We start from the raw sequence: 13,533 nt of genomic DNA, 5'->3' as shown, positions 1-13,533 counted from the left end.
CCCGTTCCCTAGGCAGGGGCAGGGTCCTCACCCCGCACCCAGCTCGAAGGTTGAGGGAATGCCACCAGCGTTTCCCTTTTCCCCCGAAAGCAGCGGCTGAGGAACAGCAGAGGAGCGCCTGGGAAACGGTACCTGCGGCAGCGCCCGGCCGCGCTCCGGGGAGTTGGTTGTGACTTTACTATTATTAATATTTTCTGCTCCAAAAGCGGACGGGTTTACCCGCTCCTTTAGGAGTGGCAGAGTCCGACCCGCGTCCCGGCTGCTGCCGCTGAGCTGCACCGCAAACTCCCCAGAAAACTCCTGTTGATTGGGGATGCGCCTCTGCTTCCCGGCCCAAAGCAACTAAATAATTGCAAATATTAAAACCATGATGGTTAGTTCGTTATTTTTTAAGTAAAAAAGTGGGAAAATGGAAAAACAAGCGTGTTTGCGGCGCTGCAGCCTCACTGGGAAGGCTGTAGCCGGTCCCAGCGCCCTTCTGCCCTGGCCCGGCTTGGCTCCCAGGGCCCACAGTGGCCAGGAAACCCCATCCTGAGTCCAGCCCGAGCGCTGCGGGCCGGGGAGCAGATAGGGTCCGTCCCTGCCCCGCAGCCGGCCCGGTATGGCCCCGCCGGCCAGGCCCTGCTTATCCCGCCGGTCCCCGGGGCTGTAGCGGAGCCTCGCAATTACTCGTTTTTAATTATTTTATTCCCCGATCCGGACAGTTATTTTAAACTAACGTTATGGGAACGACCACGCAGGGGTTTTGTCCCGCTCCCGGCTGCGCCCCTCTCTGCCTGATTTAAAGGATTTTAGAGTATTTATCTCCCTGGTGCCGATTTCCAGCCCCGGGCATCCCGGCGGCGGCGCTGGGAGCCGCGTCTCGGCAGCACCCGGTGGAACCGGGCCCATCGCCGAGCTCTTCCCGCACTCCGTCCTCCCTCGCCGGCCCCGGCCCCCCCTCGCCCCGTCCGCATCCCTGCACACCCCGGCGGGACCCCCTTATTTTGCCGTCCCCGCCCCGCAGGGGCGTGCAGAACCCGGGCGGGGAAAGCCCCCAACGGCGCTGCCGGGCGAGGATGCTGCGAGCGGGGGAAGGGGGGCGAAGGAGGGGGTCTGCCGCGTCCTCCCCACCCTCTCCCCCCTCCGGGCCGGCTCCGTTTGGGGCCGGGGGTGCGGTTGGGGGCGGTGTGGGGCGGCGGGATTGGCTGGCCCGGCCGCCGGCCCTGCGCGCCCCGGCCCGTCTGCGGCGCCGCGGCCAGCTGGCGCCAGCGCTCATATAGGATGCGCGGGGATGGGACCGAGCCGGCCAGAGCAGCGGCTTTGCCATCTGAGTAACACCCTCCATCCAGCCTCCTCTCGCCCTCGCTCTGCTTCTCCCCCCTCCTCTCCCTCTTCGCTTTTTTTATTCGCCCTCCGTTCTCCCCCTCTTCCCGGCACTCGCATCCTCCACGCCGGCATCCATCGCCACCCAGCCTCCCGCGCCGGGTAAGTGTGGGGCAAGGGAGGAGGGCGGGGGGGTCGCCGCGCCGCTGCCAGGGCGCACTCGCTGCTTTTTCCAAACACCCTTCTCCCCGCTCTTCTCCTCTCTCCCTTCCACATTTCTCCCCCTCCTTTTCCTTTTGTGTCATTCGGAGTTCTTGCTAGAAGTATGCTGTATTAGTTCTGCCGTTTTTCCTTTTTTTACCCCGCTTTTGAAGCCAGCTGGAAAAACTCCTGTTGACGTTTGTAGCGGGGGAGGGGGGGGGAAGAAAGCTTTTTCCTTTTTTTTTTCTTCTTTTTTTTCTTTTTTTTTTTTCCCGTTTGTTTTCTTTGGGGTGGGTTTTTTGTTGTTTTTGGTAAAGAGTTTGAAATGGGAGCTCTGTTTATTTTGTGGGACAATGAGCAGGGAGGGCGCAAGGCAAGGACTTTTGGGGAGAGGATATTTTTGGAAGGGGGGAGGGGCTCTGCTTCCCCCTCCCCATCCATGTACCGCTGGGAAAAGAACCCTGCCGGGAGCCGGTCCGTCAAGCAGCGCACCCCAGGCTGCCGAGCCGCTAAACCCTCCCGTCTCTCCCTACAGGTGCTTCCCCGGCGCTTCCCCGGACCTGGCTACGCCTGCTGACAGAAGGACACGCTGACTTCAGGGGTCCTCCCCCCATCCCCTCAGAGGGTGCGCTCCAGTGACCCGGCGGTTCTCTTTCTAAGAAAAGCTACCCCATCTCCTAAAACCAATCAGCAGAGCCAAAAGCCACCCCACGAGCAGCACCACCACCCCCACCGAGCGCCACTCGCTCCTGGCCCGGGGGTGGGCGGGAGGAGAGGCCCGAGGCCATGGAGGTGGCCACGGACCAGCCTCGCTGGATGGCCCACCACGCCGTGCTCAACGGGCAGCACCCCGAGAGCCACCACCCCGGACTGGCTCACAACTATATGGAACCAGCGCAGCTCCTACCTCCGGATGAAGTCGACGTCTTCTTCAACCACCTGGACTCACAGGGCAACCCTTACTACGCCAATTCTGCCCATGCCCGGGCCAGGGTCTCCTACAGCCAGGCACACGGTAAAGCAGCACCCCGGGCCCCTTCCCCGCCGTCTCCTCCAGGGCTCCGGGCCCCTCCGTACGGGCCGCGGTCGTCCTGTGCAGGGGCAAGAAGTTTCACTCGGGGCCACTTCGGTGTGTCGGATCCAGGGAAAAGGAGATCTAAAACAGGATAGAAAGGGAGGCACGGGTGGATTTTAACCCTAGGGATAACCAAGGACTAGCGGAGGGCAGGGAAAGAAAGGGGGGAGTGAGAGAGGAAGGGGAAATAGTGTGCGCAGAGGCTAAAACTTCTCAGACACAGCTGCTTCCCGGATGCAAAATACAAACCGATTCAAACTGGCGATGGATTTTATTTGAGGGTGTTTTTAGGAGCCGAAGAGAGTGCGTTAGGACAGCTCAGAAGATAATGCGGAAAGGGGTTTGCTGTCTATTCTCAAGGGTGGGGTGGGTGGGAGGAAGCGGGGTGCTTGGGTCCCCTCCTGCTCCCATTGCTCCCCCTCGCCAGGCTGGCTGATATCTCCTTCGGCTGGGACAGGGTGAAGGGGCTGCTGCGTCAGCCTGGCTGCTCTTCCCCGGGTTGGGAAGGCTCTCCCGTGGCCGGCTGTCCTTCGGCTGCCGGCAGACTGAGGAGCTGCCCAGCCACGGGGAGCTGGGGAACTTCCCAGAGCCGCTCCGGGCTGAGCCGCCCCATGCTGATCCCAACCGCTCTTGTGTTTCTACAGCCCGCCTGACCGGGAGTCAAATGTGCCGGCCTCATCTTATCCACAGCCCCGGAATCCCTTGGCTGGACAGCAGCAAGGCGGCACTGTCTGCCCATCACCACAACCCCTGGACCGTCAGCCCCTTCACCAAGACACCCTTGCACCCCTCGGCAGCCGGAGCGCCTGGGGCCATCTCTGTGTACCCGGGCAGCAGCACCTCCAGCACCGCCTCCGTATCTTCGCTCACCCCGGCCTCACACTCCGGCTCCCACCTCTTCGGTTTCCCCCCGACCCCACCCAAGGAAGTGTCCCCGGACCCCAACTCCACCAGTGCCGCCTCCCCTTCTTCCTCTGCCGGGGCTCGGCAGGAGGACAAAGACAGCATCAAGTACCAAGTGTCGCTGTCGGAGGGAATGAAGATGGAGAGCGCCAGCCCGCTCAGAAGCAGCCTCACCAGCATGGGGGCCCAGCCCTCCACCCACCACCCCATCCCCACCTACCCCTCCTACGTGCCGGCAGCCCACGACTACAGCAGCAGCCTCTTCCACCCGGGCAGCTTCTTGGGGGGCCCCGCGTCCAGCTTCACCCCCAAGCCGCGGAGCAAGGCCAGGTCCTGTTCGGGTAAGTGTCGCAGCCCGTGGCCTCCCCGCCGCGCACCGACCGCGTCCTAGGTGTGGGTGATGGGTGTCTACGCTGGCTCTTGGGGTGAGGGTGCAGGCTGCTGTGAGACTGGGTGCTTGTGTCGGCCCTCTTCGGGACGGAGGGGAAGGTGACTGCTTGGTCCCGCTCTTTTGGGTTTTTAAACTAGGAGATGGAGCTTGGACCAGGCTCCTGTGGGTGCCAGCACACCCGGGCACCGGCCACAGGGCGCTCGAAGGGGCCGCGGGGCACGGGACTGGGGCAGTCTGAGCCAGCAGAGTGTGTGGTACAAAGAAGGATTTAAATGGGAAAAAAAAAAGTTTTCCTCGGAGAAAGGCAGGCCTCAGCCTCCCGAGGTGCTCAGACCTGACACTGCTGCCCCAAATCAGGCAAATCCCTGCAGATGACATGCGGGGACTTCCCAGTGATAGGTATTTTTCCCTCCATAATTTCCATATCTCTTCATTAACGCCACCCAAGGCCCCAGCGCAGGATGAAAGCGAAACTTCCCTGGCCGGTCCCCTTCAGATCGCGAGGGCCTTCTTCCCTTCACATTTTACAAGAGCAAAAGTTCAAATACAGTTTACATACCAGTGGAAAAGACTAAGGTGTCCAGTCATTGCTAACTTACTCCAGCCCAACTTTAACTAGAAAATACTCTGGTTTTTTTTCCCCTGCCCCTGAACCAGACGTATCTTTGCTTCCAAACAACTGCCTGGAAACCTTTCCCGTGTTCACAACCACTCCCAGCACTTCTTCCTAAAAGTACAGTCTTAAATCAGCAAATTAGGTGATGGACCAAGTTTTGATCCCACTTTGAAATCACAGTGGTTACACAATTAGACAGACGAATTAAGACAATCTGTGTAATTCTTCTGACCTTCCTTGTTTAACATCCTCACCAATGGAAGGAGATTAACTAAAATATATTGAGACTGAATTTAAACAGCCCTTTAAAAATACGTGGCTCTATAGACATTTGGGTATGTATTCTATTGCACATATTTGCTTATGAGTATGCTACATGTTTTTATTTAAGTAGACAATAATTTAGAAATGTGATCTCTTACGAGTTTTGCAACAAAAATACCAGCTATTTGACAAGCTCATCAGCTCTGTTTCAAATGGCTCCTTTGAGGGGAAAAATACACTCTTTCTTTGTCACTCTTTCAAGGCAGTTGCTGCTGTGTGTACATATTTTTTGGTAGTTCAGAGAGAAGAAACTAAAGGCAACTGGCAGCCTGAACCTCCTGAGTTTGGGAACTGATTCAAGATCCAGGTCTCTGAAGATAGATGGATCTTGAGTAGCTTTTTTATTTTTGTCCTGTAGCCACCAATGATTTTTAGATGGGGGAAGCAAGGAGCTTTTTTTGTTTTGTTTTACAGTTGCTTTTTTTTTTTTTTTCTGTAAGGGAGCTCCCAGTGCAAGGAACTGGGGAAAGTTCGTGACCACTCAGTGTTTTTGTAGGAAAACTAAGACTCACGACACAACGACTCCTGCAGCTTCCTGCCCTAGAAGGGACAAAAGCTACAAATGCAGCGCCGCAGAGCTCCCCTCATTTTTCACTCTAGACTGTGTTGTTTAAAAGCTACCCACTCTCTAGATTAAAGGAGACACAAGCCCTGCTGAACTCAATGTGGCCTGCTTCAGTTATTAGCAAAAAGAATTTCCTCTCCAGTTAAATACTGTAGGATTTGCATAAACTATATTAAGAGAGATTTCTATATTAAGCAGACCTGCCCTCGAACCATCCGAGGCAAATGAACTTTTAACAGAGAGCTTTCGCAGGCAGAAACAGATATCTAGAAGTTGTGTGCTGGGTTTTATTTAAAACAGCCATTCTACAATGCTGTGTTTAGCAAGTTGTGCTACTAAAACTAATAACGAGGCAGTAATAAGGTAAACTGCTCCCTACCAAATCCAAACTGGATTGTTGAAAAGTCACAGAAACAGAAAAGCACTCAAAGCCCGGTTTTTACAGTAACTTCCAGAGTGCTTGTTGAAACTGAACTTTCCCAAAGATCAGCATTAACAGCGTTTTTCTGCTTTTAGAACAAAAATAATAACTGAGCCTCTGGCATTCTGTATCCATTCCCAGTCTGCTCGGCTCTACTTTCTCATCCTGCAGCATTTGCAACAAAAAAGAAAGCACAGAATGGGAGGTCTTTTTGCTTAGATTTAATTGCAGAAAACGTCTTCCTTTGACTCTCACTTTGACGTGTGGTGTGTTTGCAGGTGTGTGTGTGTTTGTGTACACATGTACGTGTGTATTTGTGGCAGGAGAACACAGGATCTAACCACCGGAGTGCAAAAGACACAGGAGGGGAGCGGTGCCCAGTGAGAACTAAAGGAGTTCTCGTTACTGAAACGAAAACTTCCATCTGACACAATAAGAGTGTCACTCTTTCTCACCTTGCAGAGAGCGCTGCCCATTTCTGATCATGACATAAAATACTCACCGGAGTCTGGGAGTTCTCGAAACACTGAGCTCCTTGCTGCATGTGCTGTAGATGTCACTGCTGTCTGAATGTGCTTGAATTAACACACTGTTTTGACTTCTGAAAAATGCCTAAAGGACAATGCAAAAAGCTTTTGTGAATTTGTTTTTAAAGAAAGAAATCCGGTTTCTTCGTGTTTCCATTTAGAAGGCAGAGAGTGTGTGAACTGCGGAGCAACTGCTACCCCTCTCTGGAGAAGAGACGGCACTGGGCATTACCTGTGTAACGCCTGCGGGCTCTACCACAAAATGAACGGTCAAAACCGACCTCTCATTAAACCTAAGCGGAGGCTGGTAGGTGTCTCTATTTCTCCCGGGTTTGGGGATAAATAAGGCAAAGGGACCACACACAGGCACAAGTCAAACGTGTCTCGTCTCTGCTCAGCCCCTGCGTGGAGCTGTACACGGGGGTCAGTCACGGCGAGGTCACTGCCGTGCCTCGGGGCAGATCTCTCCCTCTCCACCCCCATCCCGGCTCAGACCACCGCGCCGCCGAGCGCCTCTGTCCCGAGCCTCCCCGCCGCTCACCATGCACGCGGGATATCGTGTATCCGTCTCCCCGTTTATCCTCGGATGACAGCTTTTAATTTAATTCCTCATTTATTTGGCCTCTTGGGACGTTTTGGGCACATACTGGGAGCGAAAGGGTTATGAGCACGAATGTCCTCCACCGTGTACTAAAAAAAAAAAAGTTCCAGCTCCAAAAAAGCAAAACAAATCAGATGAGTCAAAGCTACTGCTCCTTACTTAATAATTATTTGTATAAAAGCCATGAAGTAATTTTCACTCATATTCCCTGGCAATATTAATATTGGTTCTCTCCCCAGACAATCCCCTACTGTTAAAAAAAAAAAAAATTCGTATTATTTTTCCATGGAGTCACCTATACTTTGTATTTTCATTTGAGTGATTTAAAAAAAAAAAAAAGTCCTTTCTAAGCTCCTGGTAGTAGTTTCCTATCCGGATATCTGTACGTTAAAGATAAGGAAACTTTGTGTATCTGTTTCCTGACTCTAAAAGCTTTTGAGAGTTTCTATAGGCAAGCCTTGCCAGTCATGCTTGCTGTTTTGAAATTTCTAATACACTCTACTCCACAAATAATGCGTAAAATGCTAAGAATAATAAATATATTTTTTGGAGCTTTGTGATTTATGGTGCCTAAGTCTCTTAGCTATTTGTGGGCACGTTTCAATGAGGTTTGGAGAGCAGAAAATTGGCATTACTGCTCTAACACTGGGATAGGATACAGAAGATTTCTGTCGTGAGTCAGAATTTCAACTATGCAAGCTTCTTAATGACTTGCCTTCTAAAGTGACTGACATATAGAAAAATGTTAAGACAACAGTGTAACATTATCGTCTCTCAGGCTCAAGTGCTTTCCAGACTGAATGGGACAGGCCATAGAGTTAGGCAGCATAGTTGAGTATCAGTAAGCCATCTCAAATATGCAAACATAGGTCTCCACCTTCCAGCGTGTGGGGAGACTGTTATACTTAGCTCACTGTGCAGGGTTTGGGGGACACTAAGGAGGTTTTCTTCTAGTATAGTTGTTTTCATGTTGTTTTGTTTTAATTGATTTACAGCTTTGTTTATTGCCCCTTTTTCCACTGTAGTTTGCTTGTTTGCGGGGGAGAGGAGATGGCCATCTTTAGCAATTTGTTCATCTGCCATGCAATAGCAAAGTGATCGTATTAATAATGTCAGCGTTTGGACGTCTGGCATTAATTGTGTTTGGGTTGCATGAGTGCATTTGCAGTAGGGGGTACCCCCTCTTTCTGCCTTTGGCCTGTTCTCACGGGCGAGTAAGGGATTGAAATATATGAGTCTCTGAGGGCCTGAGTCTTGCCTAAAGCTGCTAAACCGTCCATCAGCTTTGGGAAAGTTACAGAGGGCCATGGCGTAAATCAGGAGCAAGTGAGAACAGAACCCTGGGCTCCTCTTTGGCGAGAGGGTCGGGCTGTGCTTCCAGCGGCGCCAGCTCCCCACCGGGGCGGGCAGGCAGGGAAGCACACAGAGTTCTCTGGTAAACCCACCGCCCCAGGATTCGGCTCTGTGCTCACGGAGATGCCCTGTGCTATCCTGAGCTTTGCTGCTGCTTCACCCCACGGCTCTCTGTGGCTAATTGCAGAAATATCCAGGGAGCAAGGCCCCCAGGGAATGACCACGATTGATACGCTTGTGGAAGTAAACTCTTAATTTAAGAAAATATTGAGTCCTCAGCATTAATTCAGTAGCACAAAATGGACTGTATTCTGACCACTTACAGAGGCAAGGCTGAAGCTAACACAAAATTATTTCCCAAAATATGGGGTGCAGTTAGTCTGTCTATAACACTTACACATCACCATCCATGCACAAAGAACGCATTATTGTGGGGTCTGCTAGACAAGGGCCCATCCAGGAATCACTGGCTGCCTGCTGTTCTACTTTTCCTGTTCTTGTTTTGGGACATTCAGTGAATGTTTGGGCATTTTTCTTTCCCCTCACCTTGGTTTTGGCAGAACAATAGTTTTAGGAAAGGGTGCTGGATTTTTGGTGGTTTTATTTTCTTTTAAGACAGTTGTTTGAGGGCTTGTCAGTCAAGGAACTGAGCAGGGACAGAGGCTGCAGACGGGTCAGCGGAATCATTGCTGCAAGGCATGAAATTTGGTTTGCTAAATATTTAAAGAAAGTTGGAGCCGGTTTTGTTTTCTCCCTTTCACTTGTAAATGCAAACTGAATTTTCAGTGATGGCTCTGATAAATACTGCACCCAGCTAAGTAATGTGGTCGGTTTTCTTTTGTGCCCACCTTTCAAGGGCCAGAGTAGGGGTAAAAATCACATTCTTTAAGATCGTTCCCTGTTTTCAAACCCAGCTCCACATTGGCACAAACCAAATCACTCATTAAAGAAAAAGAAAAAAGGCAAATGCATTTCCATGATGCATTACGCAAAGGGAAAATCCGAAAAAACAGATTATTTTTCCTTCTAAAATTTTTGTGTGTGGAGTTAGAGATTCATTGTTTGTCTCCTTACTTCCTCTGCACACACAGTGCCACTGGGCTTGAAACTGCAGCATGCATAGGCGAATATTTAAATTTAAACAAAAACCTAACATCTATAAAATGCAAAACCTGACAGAAGCTTTCCTCCAGCCCCGATGCTCTGTCAAATCTTAGTAACTAGTTCTTCCCAACCTAAATATTGAGTCCAATTTGACCTTTCTCGTGATCTCCCTCCTCCTGGCGATACATTTTAATTTTCTTTTTCTTTTGGTTAGTCAGCGGCCAGGAGAGCAGGGACTTGTTGTGCCAACTGTCAGACAACCACCACGACCTTATGGCGACGTAATGCAAACGGGGACCCGGTTTGTAATGCCTGCGGACTCTACTATAAATTGCACAATGTGAGTATTTACTCATCTCATGTGTCGCTGCTTGCCTGGCCGGGATTGATGTCTTAACTGCATGGTGTACACTAGGCTTTTATTGGTTTCAGAGGTTTGGTTGTTGTTTTATTCCTTCCTTGTCTCTAAGGTTCCCTTGGGAAGTGACAGCCGTTCTTTGTCAGCATAGTGATGCTAAGTTCAGTGACATTACAATGTATTAGCTTGGCTTCTAACGCTTGGGCAAACCAGGCAAAATAGAGCTGCCACACTTGGTTTAACTATGTTTTTTGTGCCGTTCCCTCCAAAAAAGAGAGGCCATTTGGAATGGGCTCTGTGCAAAAATTAATTCTGATGGGCTATCTGCATTCTGGCTTTGTAAAAATAATTATATCTAAGGCTTTGTTGTGTTATTTATTTTTTTTAATAAATTATTCCTAAGCAGGAATCGCTTGACATGTTGGAACATTATTTAAACTGTAAGTAACAGAGGTTACTGGTACAACATTGCTCATGTCTTAGGACTGAATTTGGGTCAGCATGTGCCTCCTAGTTTGATCTTCTGTTAGGAAATGTATGAGGACTGAGGGTAAGCCTACGGGAAAGAGAGTCATCAGCTGCCAAATTCAGTTCAATTTGTTTTTCATGTCTAGGGGTTTTTTGTGTGTGTTCTTTTATTAAACAAATCAATATAAACAAATTCTGCAGAGAGAAACACCATTTTTTTTGGCCAGAAAAAGGTCTCCATCCAGGAAAAACACATGGGGGCCGTCCAAATATTTTCATTTTTGCACAATAAGGTCATTTTGTCTGCATGAGCCTGATTTTCTCATTTCTTGCAGGTGAACAGGCCTCTGACCATGAAAAAGGAAGGAATTCAGACCAGGAATAGGAAAATGTCCAACAAATCAAAGAAAAGCAAGAAAGGCTCTGAGTGTTTTGAGGAACTGTCCAAGTGCATGCAGGAGAAGTCATCTCCCTTCAGCGCTGCTGCCCTTGCCAGTCACATGGCACCCATGGGGCATTTGCCCCCTTTCAGCCACTCTGGACACATCCTACCAACACCTACCCCCATCCACCCATCCTCCAGCATCTCATTCGGACATCCACACCCATCCAGCATGGTTACAGCCATGGGATAAAACCTGATGACCAAGAGACCCACCCAGAGATTGAGAACATGGGGCTTTGCCTAAGATGACACCAAGTAAGAAAACGTTCTGCCAAGAGGAGAATGTAGGGATGGAAAAAGGGCATATTTGTTCCCATGTGGTTTTAACTCTTAATGCTGGACTAAAACCTTGCAAATGATGGGTCTTCTGCAGAAATGTGTAGTGGTGCCTGTAATGCACTTTGCCCCCTCAGGTATAAGAAAACAGAACTCACCTGTTCGATAATTAATGGTCCAGCAGGAAGCAAAAGGTGGCAGAAGCTGAAGGAAAAAGCTTGGAACTGGCTTTCCTTTCTCTCTTTGTTATTACTGTGAATATTGTAAAGAGATGTAAGCAGCCTCCCAGGATGGAATTGGCTCACTGGAAGCCAGACATGCTGGATTTCTATCGTGGATTCTGTTTGGGATGAGGAAAAAAGAAGAAAAAAAAAAGGACATCTTTATAAACCCGTAATTTTTAAAATCAGACGCAAAGTCATATTTATTTTGTTTTCCACAAAAAGCCTCAACCCCTCTGATTGCATGTTTTTGTGCTGTCATTTGCAATGGCTACCCTGCAAGAAAATCTGCCTTTAAAACAAGGAGGAGAGGGGAAACATACTCGACAGCCCTCTTGGATTAGCTCCATCTATCTTCCATGCAAAATTACTAGTAAGGGGGAAAAGATTTCGAGGGGGAGGAACAAAGCAAAAATGTATCCATAATACGGGATTTTAATGTGCCCAAGATGGTGATTATTTTGACACAATTTCTTCATTCTTTTCCCTAACATGAAAGATTTCTTTAAAAAAACAGCCCCTCTCCCACCTACCCTGTTGCTCCTCAAAACAGACACCTAGATCAGACAAACTGCTGGGGAGAGAAAACTCTCTCGGGAAGGCAATCCTGCACTAGCAAGAGGCGAGATACAGGCGTTTACCAGACTGCGTTGCAGCTAACTTCTAGCGCAGCCGAAACCATCACAGGGCATAAAAAACATCCAACTCACAGACTTCTTAGAGGTTGAAGCATTTTTGTTCTGTTGTGTTGGCAGCTGTTGCTTAAAAATGCAGATTAGCTGCTTGGGTAAACTTCGGGCAGTGTGGCCACCAGGTCCACACGCAGCCGGCCAGCGCGTGTGCTGTCTCAGGCATCCAGGCCCCGGTGGACTTCACAGGGAGGAAGGGCAGAAATGGGGTTGAGATCACTGGAGAGGGGAGAAAGAGAGACAATCAGTTTGAGCTTCACACATCCGTCAAATCCCAGACACAGCGACAGCTGATGAGATGAGGGAAAGCATCGTTCTGTAAGCGGAACGTCTGTTTTCCGTAGTGGATTTTATACGAAAAAGAAAAAAGAAAAAAAAAAAAAAAAGGAAATTTAAATCTCCCATTATTAAACCATATTGTACGTAAATGACAGAAAACAAAGCTATTGCCAATGTGAAGTGTATTCTATTGATTGTTATGATCTGATGCCTCTCGTGAACACAAGCTCCAGTATAACATACAGTGTACATATTTAGCTATACTTCTGATGAAAATGCCCCAATGAACGGAGGGGTTTGATAATGTAAACCACATAAGCTTAACTCTGTGACAAGCTTTTTATTTTATTTTTTTAAAATTTTAACTATTTTGTTGTTGTTTTTTTTTGGTTTTTTTTTTTTGGATCAAGCCAAATTGTATCTTTACTGCAAAAGTCCTGCTTTAAAGAAAAAAAAAACTGAACGAAACAAAAATGGATGTATGTTAATTTTTTTCTAAACATGTAATTCTAGTATTTTATAATTAAGAACCAAGCAGCCATGAAAATCCTGCTTTCCTCCTCTTTTTTTTTTGGTCTGTGTAGGCATATAGGTGCACTTTGTAAAGAAGTGGAAATAAATGGGAAACTAAATTGGTTGGGAAAAATCATAAGAATTTATAATCTATTGAGGTAAAGAATTAGGTCCTTTTTACTTTTTACCTTTTACAATGGTACAGTTGTACATTATTTGTACCCAACTCAATTCTGTAGGATTTGAGCGGAGGGGAAGGGATGTGGGTGGAAGACAGGGATTACTGATACAGTTGACAAAGTGCAATATATTGTCAGTCACTGCAGCATAGACAACGGCAGTCGAGATTTAAATTATTTTGTACTTGTATCAGCATAAAAAAAAATTTCTTCAGTATTTTCTGGGTTTATTTTTAATTTTTATTTTGCTTATTTTTGGATTAGTGAACTAAGTTATTGTTAATTATGTACAACATGTTTATATATTGTCTGTAAAAAGTGTATGCTTTCCTCATATTCCTTCAAGGTGAATATTGCTAAGAATAATAAAATACCTTTTTTGTGAAACTGCCTGTGCCCAGCTTCATGTCATAAAAGCTTCTTTTAATAGGGAGAGAGGTAAAATTATTGTCGTCGTTGTTGCCAGTAGAATTATTAGCTTAAACTTAATGCAGAGCAGTCTATGATATTTTGAAAACCTAACGGGTAGGACAAAAAAAAGTATTTGATGAATGATTTGGTATTAAAAGCACAGGTACAAAAGCTCATTCTCTGGTGTTGTTTTGGGGTGACGAGGTCACGCAGTTAAGTGTGCTAAAGTTTCTATACCAGTTTAAAATCTGAGGCAGCAGCCACATTGCTGATGAGGAACTGTGGTTTCTCTGAGATTCTTTTTTTTT

General features: G+C 48.2%; 1 protein-coding gene across 1 annotated transcript; it reads left to right on the top strand.

Moving 5' to 3' along the window:
- The first annotated feature begins 1,323 nt into the window (after positions 1-1,323).
- On the top strand, positions 1,324-13,201 carry GATA2 (GATA binding protein 2). The gene is made up of 6 exons (XM_050313191.1): positions 1,324-1,467; positions 2,042-2,521; positions 3,226-3,825; positions 6,490-6,635; positions 9,601-9,726; positions 10,548-13,201. The coding sequence occupies exons 2-6, from the start codon at positions 2,293-2,295 to the stop codon at positions 10,845-10,847; spliced, it is 1,401 nt and encodes a 466-aa protein (XP_050169148.1). The 5' UTR covers positions 1,324-1,467; positions 2,042-2,292; the 3' UTR covers positions 10,848-13,201.
- The last annotated feature ends 332 nt before the right edge of the window (positions 13,202-13,533 follow it).

This window comes from Myiozetetes cayanensis, unplaced genomic scaffold (assembly GCF_022539395.1).
Source record: "Myiozetetes cayanensis isolate MyiCay16 unplaced genomic scaffold, myiCay2020 scf18, whole genome shotgun sequence".
In the NCBI taxonomy this organism is placed as follows: Eukaryota; Metazoa; Chordata; class Aves; order Passeriformes; family Tyrannidae; genus Myiozetetes; species Myiozetetes cayanensis.
Note: the sequence above shows the minus strand (reverse complement) of the source record. Positions and strands in the feature narration are given on the sequence as shown.